The sequence below is a fragment of the Haliaeetus albicilla genome, chromosome 1 (genome assembly GCF_947461875.1).
Source record: "Haliaeetus albicilla chromosome 1, bHalAlb1.1, whole genome shotgun sequence".
Lineage (NCBI taxonomy): Eukaryota > Metazoa > Chordata > Aves > Accipitriformes > Accipitridae > Haliaeetus > Haliaeetus albicilla.
The window spans coordinates 23,972,219-23,985,730 of NC_091483.1; the positions used below are offsets into that span (position 1 = coordinate 23,972,219).

The following is a 13,512-nucleotide window of genomic DNA, read 5'->3' on the forward strand; positions in this document are numbered from 1 at the left end:
GTTTAACAGGTGAGGAGGTGTAAAATAGCATGTCCATTCTAAGTGTCATGTAGTAATGCTTCCTAGCCCATAGTGACCTATTGGAAAGAGGAACAGGTATTATCATCTGCAAGTTGCTTAATGACCTGACACTCACAAGCTCCGTCCATATAAGCCCAGCCAAGGAAGAACAGTGGCTTGTCAGTGGGTCTTGTAGTCACCCCAGGTGAGCAGGGTAGGATCTGTGGGCTGCCTGAGATAAGAATCTGATAATTTGGCCTACAGCCATGATGCCAGCTAGCAAAAACTCACTGGTTTCATTAAAGGAATTGCAAGCAATTGGCAGTTTGTTTTCCATTGCTATGTATAGTCTCATCATCACTTTTATGGCTTTCAGAAACTCTAGTTCTGCCTTACTCATGTTTCTCACTGCAGAAATTGGGAATCTCATTACCCAATATACAGATGTGGGCTGTGTGTTACTCCAGCTAATGCAGTATATGCAAAGTACAGCAAAAGCTACGTCAGTGAGACTATCAGTAGCAGTAAGACTACTTTCAGCTCTGCCACCTATGCCTGCCACAGGGCATTGGAAAGGTCTCTTCACCTTCCATTCCTTCCCTGTCCTTTCAAGCTCTTCTGCTGTCTTCTGTCTTTGGGCTGTGAAAGAATTGAATCTTTTTACTTCCTCCTTGCACAGATGAGCCTGCAAGGTTAGAGTTCCCCACAATACCATTTGGGTGGAACATATTGCCTCTCTCCCACCACCCTGACGTTCCAACAGCTGCTTACAGGAAAATAACTGAAGTCAAACTGAGACCAGAAGTAAAAACAGACCATGGTTCTACCTACAGCATAATACAGGTACTGTTGCTCGCGGTGAATGCTTTTGTTTTACAAAGAGATTCAGAAGTTTTGTGACTCCTGAGCCTGGCTGGGCATCTTCTGCCTGGAATCCTTGGCCTCACCACTCTCTCAGAACTGTTCATCGGGTGAACAGAGTGTAAGATATTTCTATCCAATAATTTTCCTGTATTAGTAACAGGATTACCAGAAATCCATTTTTTCTTTTTAATATCCTCCCACTTTCAAAGCTGAAGAGCCTTGCAGCAAATGAATGTATTTGGCTACAGGATCCTGCACAGGCTTATAAACCCTAGATAAGCTAAAACTGTTTTTAAAAATTGACTTTTTTTTTCATCAGGCAATATTGTTATGTCCACCTTCTAATCTTTAATTGGGTGTCAGAGTTAGCACATTGATAACTTCGCTCACCATCCATTTAATTCTGCTTCAACTGCTGATAAAGTAATTACACCATTTGACATAGGGAAGGACAGGCTGAGTAAGTTGGAGTAATTTGATGCTAAAACACATTGTACATTAAGATATATCATGTTGATTGTTACAAGGACATACTTACTGTGGTCCAACCAACCTGCTGACCCAGGTCTGTAAAATACAGTGTAATGATAGAGGAAACAGCAAGGCTTTGAATGTTAATGGAATCCTTCAAATAGGGCCCATCTGTAATAACAAAAGGGGAGGAGGAAATGGCATGAACAAGAGTCATCCTCTCAGAGGCTCAGCATAACACGTAGGCTGCCCTGCTAATGCTCGAGGTGTAGGCCCAACTTGTATTCTGATTTATTTTGGTGACTTGGTACTTATTCTCCAGGTTAGCAACTTAAAGCGTTTCTATGAGAGCTGTTCTCTTCTCGTTTTAACAAAAGCATTAGGCTGACATGACCCTGGGTGGCAATGCATAGCAGTTGTTATGGTGCTATCTCTGTTAATCTAGACCATTAGAGATATGCCATGCAATCACACAGACAATTTCAAAGAGCGCTTTTTATTCTGTCTTGCAAGACTACTGGGAAAGGTGATGTTATGCAGTGTCTCCCTCACTGATATCTTTTGCTGAAGCGTTTTTATTCTCAGACTATTTTACAATAGGTGGCACCATCACGATGAACACAACTTCTTTGGCAAAGGCCCACAGTCCAAGATTTCTTTGTAAGCTGTCTGACCTAAGCAGACCAGGTATATCTGAGCATTATATTACTTTTCACAGTATTCTGAGGCATCTGCTTCCAGTCCTGATGGGCCTAGACTGTATAGGCAGAGACATAAAATGGCAGTATCTGGTTCTCTTTTTTTTTTATAGAGGCAGTGAGCTGGATATTAGGAAACCCCAACAGCCACTGGCATGGGGTGTTTCCATGGCTGCAACACTTCTTTTCTCTTTTCTACTTTATGTATTGTGTCTCCCTTTCAATATATGTTTGTTGACTGTTTAAGTCAGTGAGGGTGCTAAATTCCACTAGGTGCTGAGCCCTCATTTTCTAGGGTTCTGCAGTGCTACATGTCCACAGACCAAATGCCACACAGCCCGTGGCAGCTTCATCTCTCGCTGCCATGTCCACCAAGAACTGGTGTACTGGCACAAAAAAAAGAGGCTGCCTCCTGCAGCCAGTTGCATCTTCTGATAAGACTGTGAGCAAGTATTAAAATGGATAATGCAGTGAGTGAGGAAAGTGAGTGAATGTTTTTAAAACTGCCTTGTTTTCATTATTTGATCATATACTGTATTCTGAAACATTTTTATTCAGTGGTTATGAAAACCATTAGATTCCTTTATTAATGAGAAAGCTAATAAGTTAATAATTGATAACATTAATGAAAAAGTGCTAACAGTTCACCCAATAACACATATGGAGAGAGCAATACTGTTAGGAAGAGAACTTGCCAGAGGATTAGTAATATGTTAGGCGACTGTATTCAACCATACGAATACTTACTGCGTTCTAGTTGCAGGCCAACACGCGAAGGGTACCACTGGGGACCTGTTCAAATCACAAAGCACGGTTGTTAATTTCATGGTGGAGGATCTAAATTTCTCTTTCTGTTAGTATTGTTTTTAGCTGATAGATACAAATGTGAGATTAAAAAAAAAATCCTCTCTTTCAGTCTCAGCTATACAAGGAGAATACAAGAGAGCTAGCAGGAGCACACAATACACACATTAAAACAGAGATCCCTTCTCCCCACTTGAGTATTGCAAGGGTCAATCTCAATGCTGAATTTCTCCATCAGCGCATGAAAAATGGGCGTGTGCACGCACCACTGAGAAGTATAAAGAGGATGATGTTTATTACTATATTTGCTGAAACTCTATACTAAATGTGTCAGTCTTGCCCCTCCCTCCAAAATGATGCTTCTTCTACAGTCTGGTCCAAAGGGTTTGTTTTTTACCATCTAGGAATATAAAACCTGACTAGGGATGTGCAGCTAGCACTAGTTCTTAATCACGGATTAAGCAAATGGAGACACAAAAAGCAGAGGCACCTGCGTAGCTAATACTGTGTAACGTATGATTTCCATGATACCCATCAACTTAAGGATGTTCCCTAGAAGCAGATTTTTAAACGCTCTAGTTTAAAGGTTCCTCCTAAATGCACAATAGCAGCTGACAGTTGTTATTAGTTGCCCTTTGATGATTCTGGACAGAGACTTGTCAGTTTGTTCAAACAGGTACGGGTCTCCAGCTGCATTTGTTTCTCTCAGTGTCAGGGCAAGTGAGCAACTGCCAGAGAAAGACTGCAAAAGAGATCATGGCTGTTCAACTTGTTAACTTGTCCAGCTCCTTGTAGTGTCTATATGCAGAAGGTTGTGCCCCTGCAGCTGTGCTGGCTGACTAGACAATACAAGCACTCTTCCATTGCATCACAAAGACACAGAACTTCGCTTAACCCCACACACGCACTTTGGTTTGCTGTTGAAGGGTTTTAGGGCTGACCTGGAGCAGTCTGGGGAGACCTTACACAATCCATGGTGTCAACTGAGATTTGGGGGCAGCAAAGTCTGACAGAGGGAACAGCTGCGCTATCACCACCCCCAGCCATTTCTACCGCATTTGTCTTTATTTCCTTTGACACACCTTAGGACAGCTGATAGCCTGAAAGAGATTTGCTTTGTCTTTTCAATTCAAAGTCTGGGTGAAATTGGTTAAATACACCCATGGTTTTCTTTAGACCTATCTTACAATTGTTAGTATTCCTGTATTTAAGACACCAGTATTCCCGTACCTTAAAAAAATGGAAAAAGATTCTTCAGAATGACTGTGATCAAACATGGAAACATTTGCCCTGAGAAGCTGTGGGATCTACTACACTGGAGATAGTCAGGCCTCGGCTGGGGAAGACCCTGAGCAATCTTACAGGACTTGAAAGTTAGCCCTGCTCTGAGCAGAAGCCTGGACCAGATGAGCTCAGGAGGTTGCTGCTACCTTAACTGTATTTGAGGATGATCAGGAGAGCTTGTTCGCCCCACCAGCTGCCAGCTGGAGGGGAAGCGGAGCTGTACACAGTGTGCACTGCACCCACTGTGCAATGGCACCCAGCACACTCTCATTTCAAAAGCACTTGGTCTGAGTTTTGTTGGCAAGAACAGGCATTAGATGAACCCATGAACCAGGCCTAATAGCAGGAGGTGAGACATCCATCAAGTAAGTCGCAGACATTTTTTTCAAGGTACCACAACAATCCATGGCTATTAAAGATAACAAAAGGAAGATAGAGAAGGAGCAGCTGTCTGACTTGTCAAGAAAGATATGATTTGCTCCAGGACAGCAGATTATCAATAGTTATTTGGGAGCCTGAAATGCAATGTACTTGCGTTAAATTGGAATCTTCCCCCCAGCTCCCCCTCCCCATATTACAGTATGTTTCAATAAAAGCCAATTTACCTGATCCTGTGGCAATGTGCTTTTAGGTATGGCTCATAATCTTCACAAGGGCAAACAGAGGTTGTGCGTTTAAGCACGTCATCCCACATTTCCAGTCCTTTAGCCTCGGTACACCACTCTCTTCAAACATACTCAAAGATTTAGACAGATGGAAGTGTGCCTTTGCTCCTGCTTGTCGGCAGTGACCTTGTTATCACACCACTGTGTGTCTCTGGTTTCCAGACCATCCTTGGGGTGCTGTGTGTATTTTGCTGGAGGGACCTGGAATTAGCTGTTGGGATGTTCCTTCCCAGCTCTTACTATAGGGGGGGTGGCCACTAGTTAATGCCGAGTGGAAATGCTGTGCAAATGGAGTGGGGGACAAAGTCCAAACATCTCTATTTGTAAGTATGTTGGGTTTAGTGTGAACATGAAAGTTTCCCACTTTCAATCTTCACTGGCAGCAGACTTTCACAAGGCTGTTCCAAAGTCTTAGCTGCCCAGGGTCCTGCAAAAACCACCGTTGCTTTCTGGAGAGAAGTGTGACCCCACTTCATTCCTCAGGAGGTTTCAGAGGTCTGGCTGGTCTGCTCTCCCAGCCTGATGAAACTCATTTCAGAGAGAGGAAACCCCACACATTCCTAAGCATCGGAGTCTTGTCTGCTCACCACTTGGTAGCAGTCAACCAAGGGGACCCTGGCCCCACTTGTCACCATTTACCTGCCTTCTTCCTGCGACTGAGTGTTTTCCACAGGGTTCCTCCAGAGCTCTCACTAGGACAGCTCTGGATTTCTATTTGGCAATGTGGGAAGCCATTCCAATCCAGCCTGGCTCTGGCAAACACACATTCATGTCATTCCTATAGGAGAAGAGCTCTCCTTTCTTTTAGTAGTGAAAAGAAGCCAAATGCAGTGACTAATTAGCACCTGTATTAATTCTTGCTACTGCCTGTCAGAATAAGGGGTTGATGGCTCTCTTGGATACCTAGAGCCAGTACTGTCTGGCAGATTAGCTCCCCCTGCCATCAGCAGGAGTTCAGAAGTGCATGTTGAGAGTGCACGCTCCCAGGGTAAACAAGCACTCATAAAGACAGAGACACAGCTGCAGCTGTGTGCAGCACTCGAAAGCCTCTCTGCACTCCCACACCTGGCAAAGCTCCCCTCTCTTCCAGTCTAAAGCTGGCGGATTCCTCTTTTCCAGGGTTGGTTTTGGTTTGGGTTTTTTTTAGTAGGGTTTATGTCCCAGTTTATTCTTATTGACACTTTCCATTGGTGCCTCCTGCAGAGATTAATGGCAATCCAAGAGCATGGGTGACTGAAGTTTATCTTGTAACTCCTGTTGCATCTCTAAGATCAGGCACGTATTATTATTTACTTTCTGACATTGTGATGGTGCATCAGAGCTCAGCCACATGGTACGTCACGGTCCCTGTATATTCCTTGTGATCCACAGAGCTGTTCAGCTCCCTTATGCAGGGTTATGGTTTTGGCTACACATTTCACACGCATTTTCAAGTTTTGGCTTGGAAAAACTGACCAGAAAATAAGAATGGCCATCATGGTTCAAACCAAATATTTAGCCAATATTATATCCTCTGATATCTAGCCAATATTGTCGTTTGTTCATCACATTTCTTAGATTTCTAGCATTTGTGTAGAACAGCTTTGGTTCCTTTCTTTGCAGCATGTTTGGACAGCTATTGAAATGTCTTCCTGGTTTTCCAACTCCTATTTGATTATTTCTACCCTCCTGACTTACCCGTCTGTTGAAGGATGTCTCAGTCTTTAATACGGTCACCCCACAATTGCATGCGCATAGGCACCTGAAAGCTTTGCCCATTCCTCAGCTGAAAGGTTATTCACAAACTCCTTGATTTTGGGTGACATCGACATCATTCTTCTTCACTGAACAACCTGATCTAGTGAAAGATGTCCCTGCCCATGGCAGGGGGACTGGACTAGATGATATTTGAACATCCCTTCCAACCCAAACTGTTCTACAGTTCTATGATTCATTCTGTATGATTCAGATAATGTTCCTTCTATGTGTACAGGCTTCCTTTATTCTGGGACTGTAAGCAATTAATGATGAGACTTAAGTCTTTTACCTTATTCCATCTTCTCTGTCAGGAATATGTTCCAAATTTGTGGAAAAAATCCATACATTTATTTAAAAACAGTTAAAATATTTTAATGCTATTATTTTTAAAGCATCATGATTTTTCAATACAGGATGGTATTTTCTTGGAAAGTGACTCAATGTTTACTTTTAATAATGTGTTTTAAAAAATGGACATGAGGAAAAATATTTAATTTTGGATGGGTTATTTGTTGTACCTGCCAGTATTTAAAACAAAAATTAAAACATAAGCAAACTGACAGGATATATAAAAACTGACAGCCACATTTAATTTGACCATCCCCAACTATGAAACCACCTATTAATACTGGATATAAAAAGGAGATGTAGTGCTATCAAACAACCATACAAATGCTTGCTAAAATGACAGCCTCAGTGCCATGCCCAGCTGCCAATACCACTATGCAAAGATGCACAAAAAACCAAATTCTACTGATCCCACTGTTCACACAGTTTGTTCTTTCACTTCATTTATACTAGAATTTCGGTAAATGATTCAGCTGTCAATCACAGGAACTGAGAACAGTTTTAAAAGCCTATATGCAGTTTTAAAAGTGTCCAAAGGTACACTCTATCCACATGATTCAAATTGACCTTAATGTGTGCTCCACCACTTTAATACCACAAGAGGTTTCAAAATTTTCACACCTAAGAAATCTAAGTACTATGTACTTTCCAATAGTTATGAAATTGAGGGGGTCAGTCTAATTTTTATTAAGTTTCATAAAGTTCATTCCATAAAAATTCCTTAGTGCACTGCCTGTTCTGTAGTAAATTACACAATCAGGTGTCTGTTTGTCACAAAGTATTTATGAAGTTACATGAACCTGTGTGAGAGCAAAGGTGTAACATGAAGAAAACCTCTCTTGCTGGGAAATTCGGTGTGTTCCTTAGAACGCAGCCCTGCAAAAACTATTCCGCTGGGGAGCGAGAAGTCTAAGAAATGTAAAACAGAGCTGACGGACACAGTTTGGAGATAATTAGCAGATTGACTTTCCGTGATCAGCTAATTTTATTATCAGTTAAATTGTTTGCTTCTTATTGTATTTCACCACCCATGCATTTCTAATAACAAATAGTCTTAATAATTACAAGCAATACCTGCTGTGCTATGAATAGGATGATATGAACAACAAAATTACTGTAATCAATCAGCAGCAGCATGTTGTTTAAATTTGCAGAAGTACAGGAAATTCTTGGGATCACTGCAGCACCGATATCCCTTTATATGATCATAAAATGTTACACATTAGCTGAGAAATGTAACAGCACTTGCTCATGTGAACTAAGCACGGCTGAAATGCATTCCACCACCTTAACCAGACAGTAGTTTTGATATCTTTGTAGCAATGAGAAGAGATAGCTAGGAAAGATTTACATATTAGTATGTGTGGGGATGGTGGTTTTGTGCATAATATGTAGAGACAGACATACCGACACACAGATTATCTGAAAACTTGCTGAGGTCTTTTTCTTGACAAGTAAACGCTGAACAAATACGGTTGTTCCATGTCCGCAACCTTAAAGAGCAATGGTCATAAGTGTTGTTTCTCTTGGCTGCAGCAGGCAAGTCTGAGCGTTCTCAGGAACGCTTCTGAGAAAAGAGGAATGGATAGAGATATCACCATGCTGACAGTTGCAGCCTTTGCTGGACTGAAGTTTGCATACCCTTGCTTCACTGACCTGACAGCAGGAAAGGGGGATGCTGAAATGACTTGAAACTGTTGCTTTTTGCTTTTATTTGGAAGAAAAGGCTGCGGGATTTATTGTGCTAACATTGCACTTGAGTGATTCCCGAGCACGACGGCAGTAAGCAAAGCATACCTAAGAAACCACAGTAAAACTAAGCTGGGCCACAAGACCAAGAAAGAAAGTGTCTGAAGCTATTACTTACTATGCTTGCCTTCACTGTAATAAATGACAGCCACGGAGTACTGCCACCTGAACGACCAGCCCACTTGAAGAACTGCAGCTCTTGGCAGCAAGCCTGGGGCAAGCAAGGCCCGGGTGTCTCTTCGCATGGCCCCATTTGAAAGTCCCTCTTTGGCCACAGACCAAAAGATGTTTTGCTGCTTTGACCTGCTAAATGGCAGCACAATCACCTGGTTGTGTTTTTTTTCAGGGCTAGTGCAGAAAGCCAGCCCCCCCCCGCCCCCTCCAGGTACCAGTCAGCTATACTGGCCTGGCACCACCCTGAGCCCGGCTGGGCTACTAACTGCACCATGCTGCCACCTCTCGCTAAGTCTTTAGGGCAAGGGCACAGGGCTGGCCTTGAGAAGGCACTTGCTGGATCCGGGATTATTCAGCTAGGTTGTGTTTTTCTCGTAGAAGCACCTTTGCTATGGCGTATCAGAATATTTAAAGAGCGGGAGCGAGGTCTTGAACTAGATCCATGTTTTTATGGGAAGTCAGTGGAAAGAGCAGCTCCAGTGTGTCCTGTTCAGTAAAGTCTTAGTAGGGTACTGAAATGGATGTTGTTTTTAATGGCTCCATACCCAGGGATAAATCTCTTTTCTTTGTCAGCTTTTTTCTCTGAGTATTTTCTCTGATTTAATTTGTAAGCTTTTCAGGGAAGATCTCTGGCCATGTGTTTTACAAAGGCACCTTGACCTCTAGTTGCTATGGGGACACAAATAACCACTTTCTTAATGACATGTGGAATTTGAAAAAGGAGCTATTTGATCATAAGCATCCATTTCTTTCTTCTGTTTTTTTGTCATACATGAATGCATCTAGCTATAACCATACTGCTTGCACAGGGAGAGCAAGCAGTGAGCTGACTGAATCGATGTCTCCAGACATTGGCTAAGACCAACAGTGCTAAGGACAGGGTCTGGCCAAGGGGCAGAACAGCATGCACTTCCCACAGAGTACTAAGCAAGTAAGCCCGAGCCCCACGAAGTGTCTGGCTAAATGCTTCCTTTTTGGCTGCCCATTGATTATTCCCACTGGCCTTAAATGCTTAAAATCTGAGTATCTATTTTTCCTACATAAAGTCATGTAACTGACACCCTGGCACCTCCACTGAAGCCCCACAGAGCCTGATCCAGAAGGTTTTTCAGAGCATACCTAATGCCTCTATAGCAAAGAGTATTATACTGCATACAATGCCTGCAGCCATTCCTCTTAAAAAGTGTCAGAATTTTGCTTTTCTTGCCCAGGATCTGGCAAACACGATAGCCCTGTCCATACATTGGTTCCTGGAAGCAGTTAATTTGCTGCAACTGTGCCCAGATGGGGGATTCTAGCCTGTGAGACTCTGCACTGCACCTTGGGTCACAAATTCACCTGATTGCATTTTCATTGAAAAAACTTATATAAATGCCTGAACTCCTTGAGGAACAGAACACTTCTCTCCCTACCACCCTTTTTTTTCCTCTGAAAAAAAATCTCAGACTTTAGCTATATTCTGATCGGGCAATAATGGACAAATTTCTTAAGAGTCAGCATAGTTTTTCTTAACGAAGATCAATTGTTATTAGTGGTAAACAGAATATTATTTGTCATTTAGAGGTCAATTTATGCCACTAGCAGATTAAGCTTTCAATTTTCTTTCTGAAGCAGCTTGGCACTGAAAGCAACTGTGGAAATTCAGACAAGCAAAAAGCATCACAAACTAAAAGCAAGCAAACATGCAACATTTAGATGCGTTTTTTAATATTTTTGCTACATTGTTTCTTCTTTACACTTCCAAAAAAACCAAAAAAGATAAAAGGAAAAAGAAAAGCCAGCCCTGTGCATTTCAATTTTCCATGTAGCCTGCTGCAGAAAGTATAATTAATTTTGATCTTTCAGTGTGGATTTGCATTTAAATTAATGTGCGTGGGCAAGGAAAGGGAAAGGGAATGAGGCTCACCTTTTATTTCACTAATAACAACCATAGAACAGAATACAGAGAAACAAGAAAACAGATACTCTGACAAGCCTGGGGCTTGAAGCAACGTTCCCATAAGGGACTGCCTTTAAGCGGTGCAAGGAGGTGAGGAGGTGCTGAGTGTGCAGCAGTGTGACACACACGCTCTGCCTGGCCCCCAGCAGCCTGCCTGTGCCTGCAGGGCTGGCTCCCCTCGCGTGGGCTTCGTGCTGCCTTTACTGCCTGCGTGACACACAGCCACTGCACAGGGGCGTCCACTGTCGCTGCGGGGTGGTGGTGGGCAGGTCGGTCAGTGAAGCTGGACTCAGCGTCATGGGTTCGGGGAGTCTTTTGACCAGGGACCCCCAGGGAGGACTGCGTCCTGTGATCCACGCACTAAAATAGCACTGAGTTTGCTTCATATCTGCAGATGGTTGTGTTCTGGCTCTGAAATGCCAACCCCAATTAAAAGAGAAATGAGTAATTTATGCCAGCTGAGAATCTGTATTCTGGCAGTTGTATCTGTCTTTGATTCTCCTGTCTCTACAAGTTTGGAAAGGGTAACAAAGATAATTGTTGAGGTATCAGGGGAAGTGACAACTTGAGCAGGACTCGCTTCCCCAGTATAAACTCTACCAGCGAAGCCTTCATACAAAGGGTGACCCAAACATGAGAAACTGCATGTCAAGGAACATGCATTTGCCAAACTAAGTAAGTGTTTCAGGGACTAAAAATACCCTTCCTTCTCTATCTGCCTGTCCATACTCTAATGTGGGATTTTTAAAAACTTGGCTTAGTGTTTGGTGGTTTATGAAATCAGTTGCTGTCTATCTGAATCCTTAACTGCTCAAATACCTTTACTGGCACGGCAGTAGCCAACCCAGCCAAGGGTTTCACAGGCAGAAAAGAAGAGCATTTAAACACAGGTATCTCACCATCCTCGTGGTCTCAGAAAACACAAGCAATAAGATATAAAGGCCTGTTGTAAAATGTCGTTTCTTTTAAAACCTTTGTTCATGTTCAGCCTGTGCCAGGTTCTGAGAGAACAAGCAGTGCTGTGCCTTGCAATGTTACAGATATGCTGTGTTTCAGGACACTGATAGCACAAGTCATTGCCTCCTCACTTCAGAAAGCTCTAGTTTGGATACTGCTGCAATCAGCACAACTGCTAAGTACATTTAGGTAGCAGCTCTCCGCAGAGCTGCACGAGGGGCAGAGAGCAGAGAACCGGCAAGGTTGCTGTTTTGCCCCGCGGTGCTTGCACGCTGTCTGAATGTGATATGATGCCGGTGCATGTTACAGTGGTCTTGGGGCCCTGCTGATTTACGTTCCAGCATCAGAAAGTACCCAGCGGTCCAACAATCACAGCTGATACAGCGGAGATGGCTCAAAAGCTCATTTGTGCCTCCATCTCAGACGTACTGGGCAGAGGAGAGTCCTACCCCAGGCTCTCTCTACGTTTCTTTAAAACCATTCCTTAGTCAATTAGCTAATAAAATATGCTAATGAAGTATAATTTTCTTTCAATATTTGACTGTCCAGGGGATAGCGCTCTCTCCAGCCTCTAATCTAATCAGGATGCACTCCCTTGCTAACCCCTAATAGCAATGCATTTTTCCTATCTAATGGCCACACCAATGCCATCAACAATTAACTGAACACATTTGAAGTGACATGATTTCTTCCTCAGTGCAAATTAATTTCTCATAAATTCATTGGTAAATTCACTGCATTGAAAATTAATCCCAACTAGTAACAAGGCTAAATTGTAGTTTCTCCATGAGGAAAAGGCAGCACAGATCTGCCCTGCTTTGGCAGCAGATCAGACACTAGCATGCGAGCCAGAGGCTCAGTCATGTTCCCATGTCCTTCCTGGGAGAAGTTTATTTGGGCTGGCTTAATTCCCCCATCCCACCACCTTAATTAGGTTGAGCAGAGGCTTCAGTGCCTCGGGAGCACTGCCACAAGGCTTGGGAAACCGCTTTTCCCATCTCAGCTCTACACACAGGACAAATAATTTTCCCTCTGCATACTGCAGTTCCCCTGCTGTGAAATGAGGCTGTAGTACCTCCCCAGTGAATAGAGGCATTGTATTAACTGCAAACATGGTTGATTCCAGGTCGTCTCCTGTGCACGCTGTGAGTGATCCTCTAGCCCACGTGGAGAGAACAGGACCCGTCATCCCAAGCTCTCCCAGCAGGAAATAACCTTAGGCAGGCTGTCTGCACATCAACCACGAGGCAGCCATGTAGAACAAAGTGTAACATGCTTAAAATTGATCAGCAAACTGCTTTTCCACAGTTATACAGACACAGCCCATGAAGGACTTGATTAAGGTGGTACTGCTTGGTATGTCCATTCTCATACTTGTGGGATGACATTTCATCCCAATCTATATGGCAAACGCTTAATGGCCTTTGAAGACCTCTACTGATTTTCCTCTGTAAATGTTATAGCCACATCTCATCTAGACTGCTTGTGAACTCTGAAAGTGCACTCTAATGGCAGAATATAAAAAAAAAAAAAAAAATTGCCTTCCCATTAGTATGTATTTAAACGAGAGCAATATACATTGTTCAAAGCAAATAAACCACTGGCATAACCTTCTGTTTGTTGTATTTCGGTGCCATTCAGTAACAATTCTTGGAGCTGGCCTTCTTATTTGCAGGCAGAATTAGTTGAAACTTTTCAAAAATATTTTTGATGCTGTAGAAGCACAGCTTTTGTTTTAGAATTCAGAGTTGTTTATGAGGAAAGTAAGGCTGTATATTTCAAACCCAGAAAAAAACCCTAATCTTGTGTTTGCTGACTGTCT

The 13,512-nt window shown here is 42.8% G+C and overlaps 1 protein-coding gene across 7 annotated transcripts in view; it reads right to left on the bottom strand.

Moving 5' to 3' along the window:
* Window positions 1-13,512, bottom strand: part of TECRL (trans-2,3-enoyl-CoA reductase like) — a 69,241-nt gene that overhangs the window by 29,449 nt on the left and 26,280 nt on the right. For all 7 annotated transcript variants that reach the window (XM_069782128.1, XM_069782143.1, XM_069782093.1 and 4 more), the window contains 2 exons: window positions 2,781-2,825; window positions 1,403-1,506 (listed from right to left, as the gene is read on the bottom strand). In XM_069782128.1, the coding sequence (XP_069638229.1) occupies window positions 1,403-1,506; window positions 2,781-2,825 (149 nt within the window). The remainder of the gene's footprint in view (window positions 1-1,402; window positions 1,507-2,780; window positions 2,826-13,512) is intronic.